The following is a 22,332-nucleotide window of genomic DNA, read 5'->3' on the forward strand; positions in this document are numbered from 1 at the left end:
GCCCCCCAGGTATGTCCAGGTGTTTGCAGGCTGTGACTCAGTGTCTATCTCCCGGATGACCTCAGCACGGGCCTGGGGGCAGGGGGAAAGGGCAGTTTCCTCTGAGACTGGCTCTCCAGCGTGGTGACTCAGGGGCCGAGGGCTGGGGCCTGAAAGTTCTTTTGTTGGCAGGCTCAGGAATCTAGAGAAACTGGTCAGGGGGCGGCTCCAGGGACTGAAACCCCTCCCTCGGCCCCCGCCCCTCCCGCGGAGCCCTATAACCGCTCCAGTCTTTAGCCTGAGAGCTTGCGGCAGCTGTTGGCAGGAAGGAACTGGTTGTGTTACACTCTGACTCTCGCTGGGTTTGTGCCTTTGACCCTCAGGAAAGGCACCCGGAGCTGCTCCAACTGGCTTTGCCTCTGGACTTGCCGTGAAAGACCTCCCTGCGAACGCTGAGTGTTCATCCTCGGCACTTGGACTCCTACAGCCTCCAGGGCCGGATCCCCACAGCCTTCCAGGTCCTAGACCCCAGCAGACGCTAAGCTATGGCTTCCATGGGGCTGCAGGTGATGGGTATCGCTTTGGCCGTGCTGGGCTGGCTGGGCGCCATACTGAGCTGCGCACTGCCCATGTGGCGCGTGACGGCCTTCATCGGCAGCAACATCGTCACGTCCCAGACCATCTGGGAGGGCCTGTGGATGAACTGCGTGGTGCAGAGCACGGGCCAAATGCAGTGCAAGGTGTACGACTCGCTGCTGGCGCTGCCGCAGGACCTGCAGGCGGCCCGCGCCCTCATCGTCATCTGCATCATCTTGGCCGTGCTCGGTGTGCTGCTCTCGGTGGTGGGCGGCAAGTGCACCAACTGCGTGGAGGATGAGAGCGCCAAGGCCAAGACCATGATTGTGGCCGGCGTGGTGTTCCTGCTGGCCGGCTTGCTGGTGATGGTGCCCGTGTCCTGGACGGCCCACAATATCATCCGCGACTTCTATAACCCACTGGTGGCCTCGGGCCAGAAGCGGGAGATGGGTGCCTCGCTCTACATTGGCTGGGCCGCCTCTGGCCTGCTGATGCTCGGTGGGGCCTTGCTTTGCTGCAACTGCCCACCCCGTACCGACAAGCCCTACTCTGCCAAGTACTCTGCCGCCCGCTCCGCTCCAGCCAGCAACTACGTGTAAGGCGCTACCGTTGACTCTTTTCCTTTCAGCTTTGTTTCTCCCTGGACTGAGCTTACTGTGACCCCAGGATGGCCTGCCAAGCAGAGACTGAGCCAGGCCGTTGGCCAGCAGCCCTCAGCCCCTCCTGGCCCTGTCGGACATTTTCTCAAGGTCACCTCCAACACTAGCAAGGATGGATGGAAAGAGACTCCTGTACCACCCTCCTCAGAATGGCTGTGGATACGGGGGGCTGGCTCCTGCTGGCCCGGACAGCTCAGCCCTGACTTTGCTTGGGCTCTGCCTCTGAGTGGGTGTTCAGCGGACCATGGGACTATGCCCGTGTTGATCACGGCCCCCTTCTTTGATCCTCCCCACTCCATCTGCCAGCATCCTCTGGGTGGGTCAGCGAGCGCTTGGGCTGCGCCTTGCCCATGGAAACCTGTGGCCACGAGAACGGCCGCCTTGCTCACCCACCTGCCCTTGGAGCATAGTTGCCGAGCAGAGAGTGGACGGACAGGTTTAGAGGGGAGGGGCAGAGGTGCTACAAACTGGTTTGGGTAGTGGTGGGGGAGGGGGCTACATGTGGCCCAGGCTGCCCACACCCCTTCCAGCCCCTGTCCTGCAGGCTCCGAAGAAGGACCCCGGGCCCCTTGAGACTGGCCACCTCTGGATCCTCACCCCTGCCAAGGTCACTGGAGAGCCTGGGAGAGGCAGGGGGAATGCTCTTTCTCTGGTCCTAACCCCAGGAAGTCCTGGGGCTTTCCCCTGCTGCTACGTGGTTTCTGTTTTGTAATTTAAACTATTTGTCACGGTAATTGCTATTATTTTCTACAATAAATGGGACCTGTGCACAGGAAGACTGTATCGTTTCTGATTTCAGCTGCGGAGGTGGAGGGGAGGGCAGGGTTGGAAGCCTGGGCAGGGGGGTGGTGAGGGGCAGGACGACCGTGTGGTGGCCAGGACCAGAAGACTTACAAAACTGGTTCTGGGGAATTGTGAGACGTCGAAACTGGCCCCGAGCTTTGGAGTCACCTTGCTCAAGCCCTCCATTTGTCAGAGCGTAAAGCCCAGGACCTTAGGAAAGTGCTGGGGACTGTAGGAGGGAGGAAAGATGAGAACAGCCAGCCCTGGGGGATGGGCCACCTGCCCTCCCCTCCTTTTGTTCCAGCTCCGTCTGGGCCTCCAGGCTGGTCTGCTCACCCCCCAGGTCCCTTCTCCCAGGCTTTGCTCAGGCTGTCTCTGCCCTCAGCCTGGAACGTCCCTCTTCCTTTCTCCACCCTTCTGAATTCTAGTCCCAAAGGCTCAGCTCTGCGCCTCCTCCTCCATGAAGCCTTCCCTGGCTCCTGTCTGGAGGCATTATCATCAGCCCTGTTCACATCCCCACCTGGTGCTGGTGCGGACAGTCACCGAGGCCCTTTCACCTGCCCAGCTCTGGGGCAGCCTCCAAGCTACGCCCTGAGCCCCTCGGCTCCGCGTTCCGATCCCTTTAGAGATGAGGAAACCGAATCCTGGACACGTGAAAGTGTTTGGCCAAGGCCCAGATGCGTGAGCACGGGTTCCTGGTCTGTGAGTTAGAGGGAGAGGGCCCTCCACCCCGGGAGGGGTCAGAGTCACATCTGTGGCCCTATCGTGCCTGGCACAGGGACAGCCAGGGATGGGGCCCCTCTCTGTCCTGTTTCTTCTCTTCTGTCCTCCATAGGGACAGATGTCACTCTTTGCAGGGGTGAGAAAACCGCCGAGCCAGAGCTCTGCTGCCGCTTCTGGGACTCATTTAATAGGCATAGCTCTCCTGAGGGGCAGGGCTGGTGCAGCGGCCTCGTTTTACAGGCAAAGCAGAGGAGGCCCAGCCATGGGCCTGGCCAAGGCCTCATGGAGGCTCGGAGGCCAGCTGGGGGCTAGGCACTGGGCCTCACTCCCTCAGCCTGGGCTGCCTCCTGCTTTCGGTACAGGTAGACGATGCCGGAGATGAAGCCGTCGCTGTCAGAGGTGCCAGGCCCCACCTCGAGCTCGGAGGTGGCCAGTTCCCACTGGTCCACAGGCCAGGCCACCAGGCGTTCCCAAGCCCTGGCCTGCTCCAGCCTGGCCAGGGTGGCCTCCAGCGCCTCTTTGTAACGCAGGTTGGATGGGTTGGTCCTGGTGGTCAGACACAGCAGCCCACCTGGGGAGGGGTGGGGAAGGAGCAGGCGAGTGAGGGAGGGGCAGGAGCCAGGGACAGGAAGGTTGTCCCCTTCCTGCTCACATCCTCAAGGGAGGAAGTTCTCCCAGCTTTGCCCCCGGGCCAGCCTTTCCCACCTCCAAGCCCCTGGTGCTCACTGATCCCTCCCCCAGGAATACCCTCTGCTTCCTCAGCTTACCAGCCTCCTACACACCTTTCAAGGCTTGAGTGTCCTTTATGCTGGGAATTTTTGGCTGAATTCCCTTGACAGAGGGGGCTCCCTTCTCACTGTTCACCCAGCCCCTCTCCTGGAGGATATGGCTGTGTCTGAATGCTCATGGGCTTTGGACCTTGGGCAACTCCCTTCACCTCTTGGAGCCTCAGTTTCCTAGCTTGCAGGCATGGTTACCCTGTCTCACAGGAAGGCCAGCACAGTCAGTAAGCACTGGCTGAATGAATGAACGACCTTGTCACTCCAGGTCTTCTCCAGGCACCTAGCGTATGCGGGCTCAGATATACTCAGGAGAGACAGGAGTCTGGAAGGCTTCCTGGAGGAGGAGGTAAGGAGAAGCAGGGTGCTACCGGCAGAGAGGGGCTTCGTGAGAGGAAAGGCTCTGAAGCAAGGAGGCTGTGACATGTGGGCGGGCAGTCTGGCCGGCTGAGGGGACTGGGAAGCACAGGCTGGGCGAGGAGGTCTGGTCCTTACTTGTTCAGGTGATGGGAGTTTCCTGCCCTCCCGAGCCTGATCACTACCTCTCTCTCTGATGCCACCAATGTCCCTGCAACTGTCAGCCTCTGCGGTTCCCTGAGGATGAGGCCTGCCTAGACCTGTCTTGACTTAGCCAGAGCCCCTGCTGAGCCCAGCAGGGGTGAAGGGGCAGGGACCAGATGCAATCTTGCTGTGATGGGGCACCCTCGGGGCTTCCAGATCCTGTCCTGCAGCCAGGTCTGAGCCTCGTGGTCCTCACACGCCACCACTCTCCTTCCTACCTGGGACTTCACTTAGGCTGTGTTCCTGCGTGGACTGCCCCTCACTCCCCATCCCAGCTGTCCCAAATGCCTCTCTTGTCTGAATTCTCAGGGCATTGAGCACCCACAGCCTGTGGGCCCACCTCGGGCTTGGTCTTTTTCCCCTGGCCCCTTTCCGGGGCATGTGGGTTGGGTGTGTACCTTCTCCCCAGGGCAGAAGCAAGCACGGGGCAAGGCACACAGTAGCAGCACAGTAAACACAACCCTCACCTGCACATCAGCCCCACTTGTGGAGTTTATAGAAAAGCACTCACATCTATCATCTCACCTGAGCAGCCCCATTTCACAGATGAGGAAACTGAGGTCACGAAAGAGAAAGAGACTCCCCCTAGGTTAGTGGGGAAGCTGGAAGATGAGGGAACTCAACGGAGCCCCTACTATGTGCCAGGATTGAAACACAGGCCTTACAGACACTACTTGACCCAATTCTCACTGTAATCCTACGGGGAAGGGACTGTGCCACTCTGCTTACTGATGAGGAAATAGAGGCTGGAGAGGAGAGTGGAGTTGCTTCCGGTTTCCCAGTGGATAAGAGGCAAGCTGGCAACCTGCCCGCCCTGCCTGTTTGCCTGGGTCTGTTGATGGTGACGGCTGCAGCCGAGCCTGGGACGGCAGCTGTGGCTGGGATGCCAGGCTGTGTGACCCTGGGCATAACCCTACTCTCGCTTGGCCTGAGGCTTTCTGAGGCTTGCGTCTGTGGGTGTGGAGAAGGGAAGGTGCCTGCGTGTGGCTGGATGGGCTGCTTCTCACCTGGCTTGGTAACCCGCAGGAGCTCAGATAGGGCACTGCAGGGCACCTGGCCGTCACTGAGGGCGCCCACCACCAGCACCGCGTCGAAGGTCCCTGTGTGGAGGTGCGGACATGGTGTGGTGGTTTGTCTTCAGTGTGGCCTCAGACCACCCTGGGGGAGGGTGCGCATGACAGGGCCTGGGGAGGGACCAGGCCTGCCACTGGTGTCTGTGGGACCCAGATCCCGTGGGGGATATGGCAGATGTGGCCCAGTCCTGGACTGAGGTCAGATCATGGGACGGAAGTTTCGGAGAAAGCGTCTCAGTGAGGGATTGGGGGGCTCGAAAAGAGAATAGGACTCAGTGTGGGAGGGGGCTTGTGGAGGGCTAGGCAAGGGGGATGGAGTCTTGGCAAAAGAAAGGGGCTACGTCAGGTGGGCTTGGTCAGAGGGTGTGCCTTCGGGTGCTGAAGGGGGTAGGGGAGTACCTTCAGAGCTGGGTAGAGGCTCCTGACCCAGGGTGCAGAGGCTGAGGCGCTGGTAGAGGCCACGGGCCCGGGCCTGTTCCAGCATCCCTGGGCTCCCATCCACCCCATGCAGCTGGAGGAAGCCCCGAGCCTGCAGCTGGGGTGGGGGGACCCAGTCACAATTCATACCTGCCGCCTCCCACTTAGGTCCCTGCACCTCGGGGAGGACAGTGGTCCCCGCAGTGGATGTAGCCCAAGTGTTTGGAACCAGTGAGTCTGAGCAGGGAGGCGGGGATCTGGGGCCTGGGGTAGTAGGAATTTTGAGTAAGTGGGGGCTGAAGGGAGGGCAGGGGATCTAGGGTGGTCTCACCTCTGCAGCCACTAGGCCAGTACCACAGGCCACGTCCAGGATCAGGGCAGCGTGGGGTGGACCTGGAAGGGCTTGGGTGAGGCAGTCCACTGCGAGCTGGGGAGCGCGGTACTGCAGGGCGGCCACATCCTGGGGACAGAGTGCTGCACCAAGAGCCACCCCGTGCCCCAGTGTTTGGGGGACCTCCTTTTGGGTGGTCTAGGAGTCAGCCCGGCCTAGCTGTGTGCATCGGGGGCCCAGGGCCTGCTGGGACTACAGTGAGGGGAGAACCAGGTATGAGGTGCTTTCCTCTGTCAAGGGGCGGGGACTGGAGAGTAGCCCTCAGCCCACGGCTGGGGTCTTTTCTGTGGGCCTTGGCATGGCTCTCTGCTTAGTTCATACTGACCCCTCAGTGGCACCTCTGCCTGGACTGCAGTCCCAGGGTGGGGATGTCTTGGCCCCTGATCTCTAGGGTCTGCCAGTCTGGAAGATGGGGCTGGTGAGAGGGCAGGGCCCCTGTGGATGCGCTGAAGAGGAGCCAGTCCCAGAAGAGACAGGACTGCAGGGCTGCACCCAGGTCTTCCTTCCCTCTCACATTCGTTGCCCTGCGATGATGCAAGGCTCACTATTCCGGCTTTACAGACACGCAAACTGAGGCCGGGCAAGCAGATGGAAGCAGAGGTGAGGACCCGGCCGGTTTACCTGGTCATAATCCGGAGCCCATTGGTCATAGAAGTGAAGCTTGTGGGCCAGGTCGGTGATGCCATGCGAAGCCCCCACTCGCGCCCGCACCTCGGGCAGGCTCCGGCCCTCTTCCAGAGCCATCCTCCTGTGGGACACGGCTTCCGTGTCCTGAGGCCCACCTCAGTCTCACCTCCCTCCCACCCATCATGCCCAGCAGAGGAGGCTGTCAGGAGGGGGCCTCTCCCGGCCACCGGCACAATGCAATCCTATTTCACTGGGGGTGGGGGTGGGGACACTGAGCGCAGGGAGGGCGAGGCTGGACACCTGGGGACTCAAGGCTGCTGGAAGGGGTGTTCCCCTCGGCGGGAGGGAGGACCTGCCCCACCTCCTTGTCGGCCAACGCGAGCGGGATTCCAGGGTGGAAGGGCCCCTTAGGTGGTAGGGGTTCAGAACTCACCACCAATCTGACACGCCAGCGGGGTGGGTGGGCGCTGGAACTCGCGGAAGGGCCTGTAGGCGAGCCTGGCCACGCCCCCACCTCCCTCGATGATTGGTTTTCTGCTAAGAGAAAATGTCCAATCAGAGGAAAGCGCTGGCAACTCGCCCACCCCTCCACCACCAGCCAATGAGCTCAAAGTTCTTGGTCCGCCTTCAGTCCGGGAAGATCCCAGAATCTTGCTGAGAAGTTTGGAAGGTATCTGGGTTGAGTAATGTTCTCTGTGCCCTCCCGACTCCCGACGTCCTTTATGCTTCTCCAAAGCATCAGCTTTTAGGCAGTAGGAGCCTCAGAATTCTTGCGGACCAAAGAGGGACCTAGGATTAGCCTTCATTTTTAGAACAGTCACCAAGATCCATGCAAGGCTGTCCAGTAGAACTTTCTTTGGTGATGGAAATGTTTTATAAATACACGCTGTTCAAGTGGCTGTTGAGCGCTTGAAATGTGCCTAGTGCTGCTGAAAACAAACACTATAGGTTGGGACTTGAAGCCAGTCGCACTTCAGATGGGACTTGAACCCACAATCTCTGGCTTAGGAGGGGACTTGAACTCACAATCTCCCTGGTGAAATCACATACCTGGTCTCAGGACTTAATGAAGCTCAGGTTCTTTATGTGTTGTTGCGGAAGGAATTCAGCAAGAGGCAAAGTGATCGGTAAGAAGTGGACTTACTGAGAGTGATACATACTCCATAGACAGAGTGTGGGCCATCTCAGAAAGTGACAGGTTGCCCTGAAATATGGGGAGGTTAGTTTTTCTTGTTTTTTGTTTGTTTGTTTGTTTGTTTTTTTTGCGGTACGCGGGCCTCTCACTGTTGTGGCCTCTCCCGTTGCAGAGCACAGGCTCCGGACATGCAGGCTCAGCGGCCATGGCTCACGGGCGCAGCCGCTCCGCAGCATGTGGGATCCTCCCGGACCGGGGCACGAACCCGTGTCCCCTGCATCGGCAGGCGGACTCTCAACCACTGCGCCACCAGGGAAGCCCGGGAGGTTAGTTTTTATGGGCTGGATAATTTCATACGCTGATGAGTGGGGGGGATATTCTGACTATCTTGGAGGAGGGGTGGGGATTTAATGGTTGTGCCCTGCCCCCTTCCTGCCTGTTTCAGCACTGAGGAATGAATTTTAAAATTTATTTAAATAATTTAAACAGCCATCTGTGGCTAGTGGCCTCTGAGTTGGACAGAGCAGGGAGCCTTGCTACTCAAAGTATGGTCCACAGACTTGCAGCACCTGCATCAGCATCATTAGCTTGGGTTGCTCCAGGGGAGGACCTTAGGGGAAATGCAATTGTTAGAAAAGCAAATTTGTTAGAAATGCAAATTCTTGAGTCTTATCCCAGGCCTATCGAATGGGGTGGTCGTAGGGCCCAGGGATCTGCTTTTTAACAAACTCTCCGGGTGATTTCTATGCAGATGAATTTTCAGAGGCACTAGCCTAGAGAACCCTTGTAGGGGATTGAAGTGTGGTCAGGCAGTTTGGGAGACTGTTGCAGTTAGCCAGGCAGGAGGTTGATGTCCAGGGTTGATGGTGCCATTCGTAGTGGGGGAACCCAGGAAGAGGAGTAGGTTTGGGGTGAAGAGGATACTAACAGTTTGGGAGTGTTGACTTTGAGATGCGTACTTGAAGATGTCTACTTGATGCCAGAGTCTTGAGCTCAGGAGAGAAGCCAGGCTGGAGACAGATTCAAGGTCATGAGTACAACCTGTGGTGAGTGAAGCATCTGGCACAGGTGAGATTGCTCAGAGAAGAGAAAGGGGAGGGGAGAGCCCTCAGGATCCAGCTTGAGGACCTCCAACACTTCAGTGTTTCAGAGTGTAAGCAGATCGGTTAGGGGGTCCCCAGAGAAACAGAACCAGGAATGGTTTTCTGGACAGAAGAGAAGCCATTTTGTGGTCTAAGCCTGGCCACAGTGCTTGCCCTTGAACAGGTCTCAGTAACCAGTGATCTTAAAGGAACAAAGGAATGCAGGAACAGAGAAAAAGCAGTCAGACAATAGTGCAGTGATAAAGCAGAGTCCTAGTTCATCCTCAAAGCATGTACATAATAATATATCTTTGAGTTCTATGGGAACTAAGGCCCCCACCCAAGTGGAGGACAACAATGACCCTCTAAATGACCAACTAAATGACCAACTAAAGCCTGGACTCTGTGGGCCTTTGCTCCAATTCTGTGCTGAATTCTCCTCTGCTCAGGCCCCTTCACGAATATGCGTATACCGTTAGCTTAAAACTCCCCCAATTTTGCCATTCAGGGAGACGCTGCTTTGGGAAAGATCCCAGGTGTCCTCCTTACTTGCTGCAGGTAATGAATCCTTCCTTCTTCCTGTCTTTGGCTTGGTTGTGTCTTTTGTCTCAACACCCACCAAGAGGTGAATCCAGTTTTCAGGTAACAAGAGGAGCGTCTAGCAGTGTTGAAGAAAACCCCGAGAAAGTAAGGATGCCAAGAGCAGAGTGTTTCAAAAAGATGGGGGAAAAAAAAAAGAAAAAGGACTTTCCTGGTGGTCCAGTGGTTAAGACTCGGCATTCCCAATGCAGGGAGCAGAGGTTCGACCCCCGGTCAAGGAACTAAGATCCCACATGCCACATGGTGTTGTCAAAAAAAAAAAAAAAAAAAATCTGCAAAACAAAAAGATGGGGGATGGCCAACGTTGCCCGATGTGCTGGTAGGTGGTGTAAAATGAGGCTGAAGAACTGAGCACTGGATGTAGGGACATGGAGACCTTTGGTGGCTGAGGTAGACCCTGATAGCGCACACTAGTTACCAAGTTTGCCTCTTCTCCCTGAGTTAGACTACACATCCCAGCTTCCCTTACCTGTAGGTGTGGCCGAGTGGCCAAATTCAGGCCAATAGACTGTGGGTGGTGGTGAAGTGCTCCATTTACAGACCTGGACCATAAACGCCTCCCATAGGACCCTCTATGGAGTGGGCTTCAAGCACCCAGAGGAGAGTGGGTCTGTAGACGGAGGAGTCTGGAGCCCTAAATGATTGTGGGGAGCCATGCCCTCCCCACCAACCTGCACTGCACGGTAACATGGGCAAAAATAAACCCATAGTGTTAGGCTACTGAGATTTTAGGATTTGTCTGTTACAATAGCTATTGTCATTTCCCTTAATGACCTTGGCAAGAGCAGTTTGGGGGGAGTAGGAGTGGGGGAGACCCAGATTTCAGCTGTTATCTGTGTAGGGGAGCAAAACTTGCCACCCCAAAATGTCTCTTTGGCATGTAGATTATGTTGAGCTGGAAATGATGATGGCCAAAAAGACTCAGAAAGAAACTTTTTTTAAAAAATCTGTTTTGTTGTAGTTGATTTACAATGTTGCGTTAATGTCTGCTGTACATCAAAGTGATTCAGTTATATGTGTATACACACACACACACACACACACACACATATTCTTTTCCAGATTCTTTTCCATTATGGTTTATCACAGGATATTGAATATAGTTCCCTGTGCTATAGATTGTGGGTGGTGGTGAAGTGCTCCATTTACAGACCTGTAAACACCTCCTATAAGATCCTCTATGGAGTGGACTCCAAGGATCTTGTTGTTTATCCATTCTATATATAATAGTTTACATCTGCAAATCCCAAACTCCCAACCCATGCCTCCCCTCCCCCCGTCCCCCCTGGCAACCACAAGTCTGTTCTCTATGTCTGTGAGTCTGTTTCTGTTTCATAGATAAGTTCATTTGTGTCATATTTTAGATTCCACATATAAGTGATAGCATATGGTATTTGTCTTTCCCTTAATGAAACAGGAGGGAAGGGGGCAGGGCACAACCTTTAAAAGAATGACATAGCCGTTGAGGATATGACACAAACTGGTTAGAACCAACTAGGTTCAAGATGGCAGAAGATTCGACCACCAATAGAACTTGAGTCTCACTATATACTCATTGTAATTCATTAGCATATGCTAAATGACACATCCACAGGCACCATGACAGTTCTGAGACCAACCATAAAAGGCCAAAAGTGAGTGGGGCCCAATGCCTGGAAGTCTCCTCCCCTTCTCCAAAATAGTTGGAATAATCTTCCCCTTGTGAAATTACCCAGCCCATAAAAACTAAGCACCCCAGGGCTTCCCTGGTGGCGCAGTTGTTGAGAGTCCGCCTGCCTATGCAGGGGACATGGGTTCGTGCCCCGGTCCGGGAAGATCCCACATGCCACGGAGTGGCTGGGCCCATGAGCCATGGTCGCTGAGCCTGCGCGTCCGGAGCCTGCGTTCCGCAACAGGAGAGGCCACAACAGTGAGAGGCCCGCGTACCGCCAAAAAAAAAAACAAACAAAGAAAACGAAAAAAAACCCTAAGCACCCCATATTTCGGGGCTCTTGCCTTCTGAGATAGCCGACACTCTGTCTATGGAGTGTGTTTCTCTCTAAATAAATCCACTTCTTACCTATCACTTTGTCTCTCACTGAATTCTTTCTGCAATGAGACATCAAGAACCTGAGCGTCATTAAGTCCTGAAACCAGGTGTGTGATCTCAGTTAAAAGACAGTGGGTTCTGGCTGGGTTAGAGTCCCAGCCCATGGGTTCAAGTTCCAATCTGAGTTTAGGCTGGGTTTGAGTCCAGGCACGTGGGTTCAAGTCCCAATCCGAGGTGCACAGTTTCATTGACTCAGAAAGAAACTTTGACCTTCCCCCTTACTGCCTAAATCATTTAGATAGAGGGGCTGTTCCTGGAATAGAGCTATCACCAGAGGTATCTGCAAAGAATGTGGGCTAGGTGTGGTGGGAGGAAATTCTAGGAGGGGTCTAGAGATCAGAGTCCACTCTGCATCCCATTGTCTCTGCCTGGTTCATGAACATTTGTTTACCAAACATTTACTTTTTTATCTGTGTCAACTGCCTTCCTCCTTTCTGAAATTCCAACCCCCCACCCTAACATCCTCCTTTGTCTTTAGCTGAAGATGATATTTAAGGTGAGTGTTTCTGCCATTTTGGCAAGTTAATCAGTCTTCCTGGGTCTCTTCCATGCATACATGTTATTACATTTTGTTTGGTTTTCTCCTGTTAATCTGTCTCATGTCAATTTAATCCTTAGGTCAGCCAGGAGAACCTAGAAGGGTAGAGGAAATTTCTTCCTCCCCTGAAACCGAATCCCCCTGAAACCGAGCTCTCCCACCAAGTTTATGATTAACCTCTATCCAAAACGTTATTCTCTTTCTTGTCCTGTACCTGTCCCCCTCAGGATTGAGGAGTATCAAAGAAAAGGGGGGAATGAAACCCTCCTGAGTACAAAAGCCTCTCCGTGTTGCCCATTTCCTGTTTATAGAAAATGGCTTTTGTCTCTCAGGCCGCCTCTGAGTTCCAAAGAGCAGGCACGAGCATTGCTTATTAGGGAAGTGAGGGAATGCTGAAACAAAGAAAAAGCAGTTAAGTGAGAAAAAAATGACAATAATTCAGTGATAAAACAGAGTCCTAGTTCCTCTTCAAGGGATATATTGACATAACCGTCTGACACATAATTTGGTGTTGTTCTGCAGGAAGTAAGGCCCTCACCAAGGTGGAGGATGGTGACTACATGCTGAGTATAATCAGTAGATCCCAAACCAGTTGGTCAGAACCAGAAGGTTGATGATGTCCCTGGGACACCATCCTGTTATCTCACTACCAACCAACCAGAAGAAAATCATGTACTCTGCAGCCCTCAACGCAAGTGTTGCCTTTAAAAACCCTTCCCTGAGGACCGTCGGGGAAGTTCAGGTCTTTTGAGCACAAGCCACCCATTCTCCTTGCTGGGCTCTGCAATACACGCTGTACTTTCCTTGACAACAACCCCTTGTCAGTAAATTGGTTTTGCTTCACATGGGTGAGCAAACCCAAGTTTGGTTCGATAACACCCTGACACCAGCCAAGATCCAAACCCCAGTCTATCTTAGTCTAAAGCTGTACCAAGAACATGCTGTGAACCCACTGTGTTCAGCTGCAAATAACAGAACACCTGTATAGCTGTGGCTTAAACAGAGAGGGGTTTGCAGGTCTCAGAGAGGAAGCTGAGACTGGGCAGCATGGTCTGGGGCTCGGTTATGCCATCAGGGACCCAGGCTCTTATCCTCTTTCCTCTTCTGCCACCTTTTACATGGAGACCTTTGTCCTCATGTCTGTCATCTTGTCACAGCTGCTACACCTCCCAGTAGGACAAAGGAGAAAGTGCAAAAACCTAGGCCATCTGAGCTTACTCTGTTTATGACAATAAACAAAAGCTTTATTGGAAGCCCCTCCCCATGACTTCTGCATCATCTTATTGGCCAGACTGGGTCACACGGCCACCCCTGAATCATCGCTGGAAGGTGAGTGGGAAGGGGGGCTGGAGATGGGGGCTAGTTCAACCAGCTGATGTCTGGGCCCCATCTCTGCAGCCTCATGTTCCATTTAGGTCAATAAATATTTATTGTGCACCTTCTGTTTGCCAGGTCCTGTGCAGGACACTGGAGGCAGTCATAGAGATGAATCAGAAGTAGCCACCACTCCACCCTGTTCTAGTGGAGGAGGTGAGGCTGGGGTGTCTTCTCCTGTCCAGGCTCTGGTCACCCACACCCTCCACATCCAGAGCCACTGCTTTGTCTGGGGTGGGGGTGGATGGGTGCTATGATGTTGAGGAATGTCACTGTGGGGAGTGACCCTTCAAGTAAGGTGGATACCCCAGTAAAGGCAGTCCTGTTGGACCATCTGAGGGTGGCTTGGGTTGTCCCAGGAGAGGCCCTGGTTGGGGGGAGGGTCCCGGGGGGACCTGCCTATCCGATCTGTCCTCGTAGGCCCTCAGTGGTGTCCTGCTCACCGACCAGGGCATGCAAGGTGTGTGGGCACCTGTAGCTAAGGCTCCTGATGGAGGACGAGACTTGCCGTGTAAGACACTGGTAGGGGTGCTGGTGGCCTCTGGACACTGCTTTGCACCCCCCAGACGTGGACCCCAGGCCCCACAGACTTCTCTCTCCACAACCCACTACATTCCTTCCCCTCCGGAGCCCAGGAAGCTGTCCCAGCCTCGGGGTGAGAGGCCTTTCTCTGACCTATCACATTTCTGTCTCCTCTAAGTCAGTCTTCTCAAGTTTCTGTAACTGTTGCCAGAAACCATCTTCCCCCCGGGCAGTGGATAACACTGGGTCCCGCAGCTGTCAAAATGGGGGAAAGGGTCAGGTAACAGAAAATAGTTTTGGGGTGAGGAAGGGGTCACAATGATCTCGGGTGGCCTCGGCCTGCAGCGGCTTGAAGCAGGGTTTCGGTTCCTGGCCGGAGACTGAGGTCTGGCCACGGCAGTAAGAAAGCTGAATCCAAGCCACTAGACCACCAGGGACCAGGGGCCAGTGACAAGGCCCTGGCCCATCAGCTGCGTAGAGATGAATTTCCACATAGAGATGGAAAGTAGTGAAACAAGTAAAGTGTTTATTAGGAGGAAATAGGGTACATGTGGATAGACACACAGGTGGGCTCAGAGAGCGAGTCACACACTCATGGCAGTTTGAATCACTCTTACGGGGCATTTCTTCTGGGTTTCCTTTGGCCAATCATCTTGCTTTGCCTGGTTCTGAGTCCATATTTGGTATATCTCAGGGTCCTCTCCTGTGTGCACACACATCTCTTAGCCAAGATGGATTCCAGCGGAGAGGCTTATGGGTAGGTTGACATCACTTATTATGAGGTGACGCCCCCTCCCTTTCGACCTCTGAGGAGCCTTTCTGTGCACGTGTAGTCGGGAAGGTCTCCTTGACCTCGAGAATGAGAAGTATGTGGTCTCTGTCTTTTATCTGGGCGGAATCCAGCTCTCCTCTCTTGCTATTTTGGACAGACTCTAGCTGCTCAGCCTGGGGCCCCATCTATCTCCTGCCCCAGTCATAGCAGCTATTCATGTTTCAAAGCTATTGTCGGATCTCAGATGTACAAAGGCCAAGGGTTGCCGGTGGTGGAGGAGAGGGCAGAGTCATCCTGTGGCCAGAAGGAGTGGACAACGGCGAGGGCATGACGGGGCAAGACCCGGCAACGCCAACGGGCATGAGTTCTGGTGGGAGGCACGACTTTCAGGGCATCAGGCGTGCGAGGGTGGGGTGTGCGCATGTGTGAGTATATGGGGGTCAGTTGGGATGTTTCTGAATGCAATTGTCAGAAACCCAAAGCCACCCGAGGCGGTGTTAACAGTAGGGGTTGCTGTTTCCTCTTACAGGAAGTCCGGCGGTCACCAGAACCAAGTCTGAGCCTACCAATTTCACTAAGGACCCAAACTCTATTCTCTGGTTTGCCATGCTGTACGTTTGCTCTGTTGGCCCCTTCTGGTCAGAAGATGGTGACAGCAGCTCAGGCAATCATGTGTCCTCACAGACAAAGCCCCAAGGCACACTAGGGTTGGCCTTGTCTCCTGGTCTCTCTCTTTTCCTTCGGGGATGGAGGATATTTTCCCGGAAGTCCCAGAGGCTGGGAAAGCGAGGTCTGGTACTTCCAGGCTCAGGTGTGGGAGGTGAGCATGGTCTCCAGGAAGGAGGGAGAGGCGAATGGCTGTTGGTACAAGCTGCAGCACCTGCTCCTTGGGTGTATGCAGACGTGTGCAGAGGGGTGGGAGCGTCTGCAGGTGTAGCTGCTGCCTTGGGCAGGACCCGGGCCACAGGGAGTGTGGTCACCAGGCTGTGGACTTGGTTTCTTACCCTGAATGAGCTACGGGGAGTTACAGCATCAGATCTGCATTTTACAAAGATGGTGAGAGTGGACCCGGTGGACTGCAAGGGCAGAGCCTGTTGCAATCATTTAGGCAAGAGCTGGAGCCCTGAGCAGTGTCAGGGGCTGCCCTGGGGTTAAGGCTGTGGCGTTTTGAGGGATGAGGAGAGAGCAACTCCCCTTCTGCTGAGCTTCCTCCTGCCCCAGGAGCTGCTCATTTTGATCTCCTTTGCCGCCTCCTTCTCCTTTCCTCTCCTTCACCTGTACCCAAAGGCGGGCCCCCGGGCTCAGTCCTGGGTCCTCTTTCTTCTCCATCAACGCCCACTTCCCAGGTGATCTCATCCAGTCCCGTGGTTTTAAATGCTATTTATATGCCAGTGATTCCCAAATGGGTGACCAGCCCTGATTCTTCCCTGAACTCTGGACTTGTTCGCCTGACATCTCCCCTCGGAGGCCACTCCCAAACCCCTTCCCGTCTCCACGGTCCTCTGAACCACTAGGCATCCGGAGGCTCAGCCCGAGCTAATTTTCTCCCATCCCTCGTTCTGTCCACGGGCAAATCCCATGGCTGCTCCACTCCACCCCTGACACTCTGGTTCCGCTCACCTTCCCCTCTCGCCCAGACCCCTGTGGTGGCCCCCAAACTGGCCTCCCTGCCTCCCCCCATTGTCCCCACACCCAGTCCGTTTCCCTCACAGCAGCCAGGGATCATATTATTGTTTTTTTAAACTTCTTATGGGAAATTTCAAACACACCCAAAAAAAGAGATTAGTACAATAACCTTAGTGTTTGTTTATCACTCAATTTTAGTTGTTAATAAAACATGCCCAGCCAGAATGATGTCTTTACAGTATAAGTTTGGTGGGTTTACCCTCCTGCTTTAAACCTAAAATCCAATTCCTTACCAACCTCATCCTTAACCTCTCTCCTCCTCGCTCTGGCCTCCTGGCCTCTGCTGATCCTGGAACGTGCCACGGTGACCTCAGGGCCTTTGCACTGCTGTTTTCTAATGGCCTGGATCACTTCTTTCAGATCTTTGCTTGACTGACTTGTTCTCAACCTTGAGGTATCCACCATTTAGAATGAACAAATGTTAGAATTTTGCCATTATGGCTTCTTAATCTTTGAAAGTAGAAAAAAGGAAAAAGCATGACAGATGACTGACATTCTCTCTGACTTTCTCCCTCCTCCATCTGCTGCTCCAGGGAACCAGCTACCATCACAAATGGGCAGGGACCTTCTAGGTCTTGTATTTTAAGAAAGATTTTCACTGTATATGTGTTCAGAACAACATATAATATGGCTTAATGGGCTTGAAAAAATTATACAAATGCTACCATTCCACAGCTATGACTCTGTAACTTTCCCTTTTCACGTAACACCGTGTTTTTGAGATCTGTCCACATGGATACACACAGATTGCATTCATTTTAATCACTGCTTAGTCATTCCTGAGACAGATACACCCAGTTTATTTATTTCCCAATTGATGGAAAAATGCTACCACACGCAGTCTTGCACATGTTTTTTCATTCACAGGTGGATGCTTCTGGAAGGAGTGCTTTTCAGACTGGGGTTTGCAACCCATTAGGGGGTAGTGAAAACAATTCAATCAGTTGTGAAATAGAATAGATAGAGAATAAATGCACACGTTGCACGTAATAAGGGTAATTACTGTTTTGTTAACTTTGTGTTTCAGTTTCACATGTCTGAGTAGTGGGCAGCTTTGTACAGCACACTCCTTACTGTGGGTGGCTCTCAAAGTCTGAAAACCAAGTCTGAGAGCCACCCACGGTAAGATGTGCTGGGTCAGGGCATGGGCAGTGTCTGATGCTCTGGTCAACCATGAACTCATCCACGCACGCACGGTGAAGCGTCAGACTTTTTTTGTTTTCTCAAATGAGTATGAGATAGTATCTAATTGTGGTTTTAATTTGCATTTCCCTCGCTTACTAACGAAGTTGAACATCTTTTCCTACGTTCATTGGCTCTCTGGTTTTTCTCTTCTGTGAAGTGCCTTTATCTATGCGTTCTGCTGCGTCATTTGATTTTATCTTACTGATTTGTAGGTGTTCCTTAGATATTCCATGTATTCTGGCTACTGGTCCTTGGACTGTTTCATGGGTTGCATACATTTCTTCCAGGCTGTCACTACCTTTTGGCTTTGCTCCTGCTGTCTCTACACCAGATTCAGCAACAAGGAGTTTACCAGTGACTTGGGCCAGGACAGTGGCCATGGAAGTGGGGAGGCAGGGGCTGAAGCTGTATGGCCAGTGGCTGGTGACTGCATGACTTCTTTCAACAATATCGTTTAAATGGTCAAGTGAAGGGGCATTGAGGAACTTTTTTTTTCTTTTAATAAAAATTGTATACATTTTTTTGGGCTGTACCTTGCGGCTTGGGGTATCTCAGTTCCCCGACCAGGGATTGAACCCCAGCCACGGCAGTGAAAGCGCCAAATCCTAACCACTAGGCCACCAGGGAACTCCCCACGTTGTATACATTTAATGTGTACAACTTGATGTTTTGATACACATATACGTTGTGAAATGATCGCCAAAAACCAGTTAAACAACAATTTCTGTCACCTCTACATAGTTACCGTGTGTGTGTGTGTGTGTGTGTGTGTTGAGAAGATTTAATAAAACCTATCCTCTTAGCATATTTCAAGTATACAGTGCAGCACTGTCAGCTGTCATCACCATGCTGTACATTAGATCTTTATACCTTATTCATCCTGTATAACTGAAACTTTGTACCCTTTGATCACTATCACCCAACTTCCTGAGCCTCTGACCACCACCATACTACTTTCTGTTTCTAAGGGTTCAACTTTTTTTTAGATTCCACATATAACTGAGGTCATGCGGTATTTCTCTTTCTGTGTTTTGCTTATTCCACTGAGCCTAATGTCCTCCAGCTCCATCCATGTTGTTACATCTCACGTGTGGGAATGTAAATTAGTACAGCCATTATGGAAAACAGAGTGGAAATTCCTCAAAAAATTACAAATAGAACTACCTTAGGATCCAGCAAGCCCACTTCTGGGTATATATTCAAAGGAATTGAAATCAGTATCTTGAAGAGCTATTGGCACTCCCATGTTCACTGCAGCATTATTCACAGAAGCCAAGATATGGAAACACCCTAAATGTCCTTTGATGGGTGGAGGAACGTTTTCTTTAGGACACAAGGAACAAGCAGGAAGAGGAGTAGTTGAGGATGGGTGTGGGTGTGGGTGTGTGGAAGATCCCAGAGGGAGGTATAAGTGAGCTGGCAGAAAACAAACGCATGAAACACATTGGTTTTGAACAAACTGATCAGTAAATGAATTGGTGAAAATTATTTGCCATGGTTGTTTTTCACACATTGATTTTTGTACCACGCAGCTGTGACTTCGCAATCTGTTGCAGGTGTTGACGTGTTTTTTCCCATTTATCCAAACTTTTTTTTTGGGGGGGGTGAATGTTTTTGAACAATGGGATGGTTTGGCAACTTTGTATCCTTTTAAAGAACACTTTTTAAAGCATTTTCATTCATTTTTGTGTAAAAAATCTTTTTTGAATTACTTTTAAGGCAACAATGACCCTTTTCTCTATGGTCGGGACTTTTTTTGGAATTTCACGATCTAGTCTTGGGCTCCAGGTGAATTGCTTGAAAGTGGTTTGGTTGCAATGAATATTTCCACAGATTGGTTTATGAATTAACAAAATGCGTGCCCCTGGGGGTGATTTCTTTTTAGAAATTTGCACATATTTGAAAGCACTTTTGTCCAATTTGTAGCTTATTTTGTTTTTAAAAAATTCTTGCGTTCCTTCTCATCTGCTGACGCTGACTTCACTCACCCACCAACCCCCAAGCACTGGTGTGCGGTCAGGTACTGCGCAAAGCACTTTACAGCCACTATTTCATCGACTCCTCCCCATGACCTCACCTGGCAGATTCTATATATAAACTATATCCCAGTTTTACAGATAAAGAAATTTGGGGCGGGAGCATAGACTTGTGATTAAGCGGCAGAGGTCAGTTCAATTCCAAGTCTGTCTGACTCCGAAACCTTTTTCCTTAAATCAGGATAAGTGCTCGAGCTTTCATCCGTTTGTAATGATTTTTTTTTTTTTTTTGCATTTAAGTGGTTTCAATCAAGCCATCTTTAGAAAGAAAAAAAAAAGACAAATTCCAATAAGTTTGAAGGCATATTTTATCATTTTTGCGTCCTTTTGGGAATAAAAATGAAGATTTGAAATAAAGTGAAGTTTTAATATTAGAACGAGAAAGAAAGGAGGATGTCCTGAACATTTCTCGGTGGTTTCGCCTCCAGCAACCCAGGCAGGACGGGACCTGCACCGGGCGAGCTCCTCGGAATGACGCAAGGTTGTTGTCGCAGGCTGAGAAGGGACAAAATCAGCGACGGAAAACTTTGCATCAATTTGCGCAGCACGCTCGGGATCGGCGGGCCCCCGCGCCCCTGGTGTTTGCTGCCCCCGTGCGGTCGCGCCGCCGTCCTGCACCTGCAGGGAGCGCACCTGAGAGCTCCTGGGACTGCGAGAAGTCGAAGGCGGGCTTCCTGCCTCTCTCGGCCTCGGTCCTGGGCCGGGGAGGAAAATCGCCGCGGAGACGGGCAGGGACTGGGGAATGGCGTCCCCTGGCGTTAGGCAAGGCAGCGGCCACTGATAATTCGGTTATCCCACCAGGTCCATCCCATTAGGGAGTGGAGGTATTACCCGACACCACATAGCACAATAGTACATGGATAGCCTTGAACCTAAGTGATGAGTAGGAAAGAGAAAGGAGTGGAGGGATCCCTACTGAAGGATCCAAGCGGGGGGGCTCCTTCTGCAGCAGCTCCTGCTGCTTTCATTCCAGCCTGGCAGGTGGGGATCTCCGAGGCCATTACTCATTCATTCATTTATTAATTCAACAAATATTTATGGAGTTCCTGCTATGCACCCGGCGCTGTTCTAGACATAGGGCACAGTAGTGAACAAGATTCATGGTCCCGGCCTTCAGAGGTGGCTTGATATGAAGATTAGGAGGGAAGGTGATGGGGTGACTCTGACTCTGGGGTTTCTGGCCCGTGGGACGGCATGGCTGGGACTGCCCTTCCCTGAGCTAGGTTAGGAGGAGGTCCTGTGTTGGTTTTACACTCCAGGGGCGATCTCTGACCTCTGTTACTAGATTTCCAGCCCTCTGTGTTCCTCCCTCCTGTGGTCTGAGAGCCTTAGAGAAGCCTTGCTATAATCTAGCTTGGGGACCAAGATGAGGGACCTGGTGAGGGTGGGGGACAGTTGATTGGAGCTGAGACTGAGGCCCGGGCCTGGCATCCTAAAGGAGCTTGAGAGGTACCTTGAGGTGCAGCCCTGGGGGCAGTGGGGCAGAATGAGGTCTCCAGCTCCTGCCTGGACCACATGGTCCAGGGAGTTTGGTCAAGATGATGTAAAGGATGATCAACTCAGCCTTAGTGACAGTGGAATTCTGGGTATGGTGATGCCAAGTGTTAAAAAACCAAAAGTCAACTAAGAAAATTGAAGATCTAATTGGCCTTATTCAAAAATTCGTGAGTAGGGTAGCATCCCACCTAGCAAGTAGATAGGTGCTCTGAGGAGCTGTACAAAATGGAAGGCTTTTACAGGCAGAAGGAGGGTGGGGCAAGAAAGTAAAGACAGTGGATTAATTTAGGCAGGGTCATCTTCCTTTAGGGGAAGGCAGAGGGTCTTAGGCAGATTACCTCACTGGTGTTGACCAGGTAATTCCAGACTAATTGGTTTAAAACACCGCTCCTGAGAGAGGCTGAAATTGCAATTAGGTTAGGCATTAAGTCTTGGTGGGGCTTAGCACAAGTGACTCCATTTTGGGCCTGTAGTTTCTTTCTAACAACTCCCCCCCCCACTTTGATCAAACTCTCAACCTAACTGAGAGATGTGATCAAAATTTTAAGCATCAGTACCACTCACCTACTGCTGTGTAGTTCTCAGTTTTTGGTGATGCTGCTTTGTTGCTGAATCTGTGTAGTATTGACAGGTTGCACAACTCCAGACTCACAATTTTTTAGTCAATCATTCTCTTTGTTCCTTTTTTGAGGTCCAGTCTTAGGGAGATTTGCTTGGTGATTAGCAGCTGTAAATATGCATTTAAAGCTTTAGAGAGAATGAAATGCACCAGGGATATTATTATAACTATAAGCGGGATAATTCCCAATGTTAAGAGTGCACTTGGGAGCCATGGGTCTCCAAGACCCAAACCAATCAAAATCAAATTAATCAAAGAAAGACTCCATTGAAGGAGTCACCTTTTTAAGCCAAGTCGTTTGCTCAGTGATCTTATGTAATTGAGTTTCAGCTTCCCCAGAAGTGTTCATTCTAGGTACAGCAGGTGGTGTTGGCCACAGAACAGCTCAGCTAAAAGATAATCCTGTTGTAAAGAACAACTTTGGCCAGAGAGTCTAAGGATCTTTGCTGGGTAGCTAGTGTCTTAGCAACGGAATCGGCAATGTTTCAAGAGTTAAGGAGAGGTTTCCGATCATACTCCCATTGGATTTACTCCTAAGCCAGGGGTCATTCAGGTTTTTAGTGCATATGGGGTGAGAATCTTCTAGCCTGAAATAAAAAATTGTTCTAAATTCCAGAGCTTACAGCCCC

At 52.0% G+C, this 22,332-nt stretch overlaps 2 protein-coding genes and 1 long non-coding RNA gene across 3 annotated transcripts; 2 read left to right on the forward strand and 1 right to left on the reverse strand.

Moving 5' to 3' along the window:
• The first annotated feature begins 242 nt into the window (after window positions 1-242).
• Window positions 243-1,990, forward strand: CLDN4 (claudin 4). The gene has a single exon (XM_067705911.1). It carries the CDS (start codon window positions 525-527, stop codon window positions 1,152-1,154), a length of 630 nt encoding a protein of 209 aa, XP_067562012.1. The 5' UTR covers window positions 243-524; the 3' UTR covers window positions 1,155-1,990.
• Window positions 1,991-2,880: 890 nt separating this feature from the next.
• Window positions 2,881-7,097, reverse strand: METTL27 (methyltransferase like 27). The gene is given in 7 exon segments (XM_067705910.1): window positions 2,881-3,169; window positions 3,171-3,291; window positions 5,068-5,160; window positions 5,533-5,668; window positions 5,882-6,010; window positions 6,563-6,689; window positions 7,002-7,097. Coding segments are annotated over 6 exon segments (729 nt in total). The 5' UTR covers window positions 6,686-6,689; window positions 7,002-7,097; the 3' UTR covers window positions 2,881-3,042.
• LOC137206809 (uncharacterized) lies at window positions 6,476-19,962 on the forward strand. Its single transcript, XR_010934836.1, has 3 exons — window positions 6,476-6,541; window positions 7,876-8,029; window positions 19,828-19,962. It is a non-coding gene; the product is annotated as an uncharacterized lncRNA (long non-coding RNA).
• The last annotated feature ends 2,370 nt before the right edge of the window (window positions 19,963-22,332 follow it).

This window comes from Pseudorca crassidens, chromosome 15 (genome assembly GCF_039906515.1).
Source record: "Pseudorca crassidens isolate mPseCra1 chromosome 15, mPseCra1.hap1, whole genome shotgun sequence".
In the NCBI taxonomy this organism is placed as follows: Eukaryota; Metazoa; Chordata; class Mammalia; order Artiodactyla; family Delphinidae; genus Pseudorca; species Pseudorca crassidens.

Bases quoted from the DNA above. Each gene is read 5' to 3' on its own strand.
- CLDN4 (XM_067705911.1), top strand. From the start codon at position 525: ATGGCTTCCATGGGGCTGCAGGTGATGGGTATCGCTTTGGCCGTGCTG.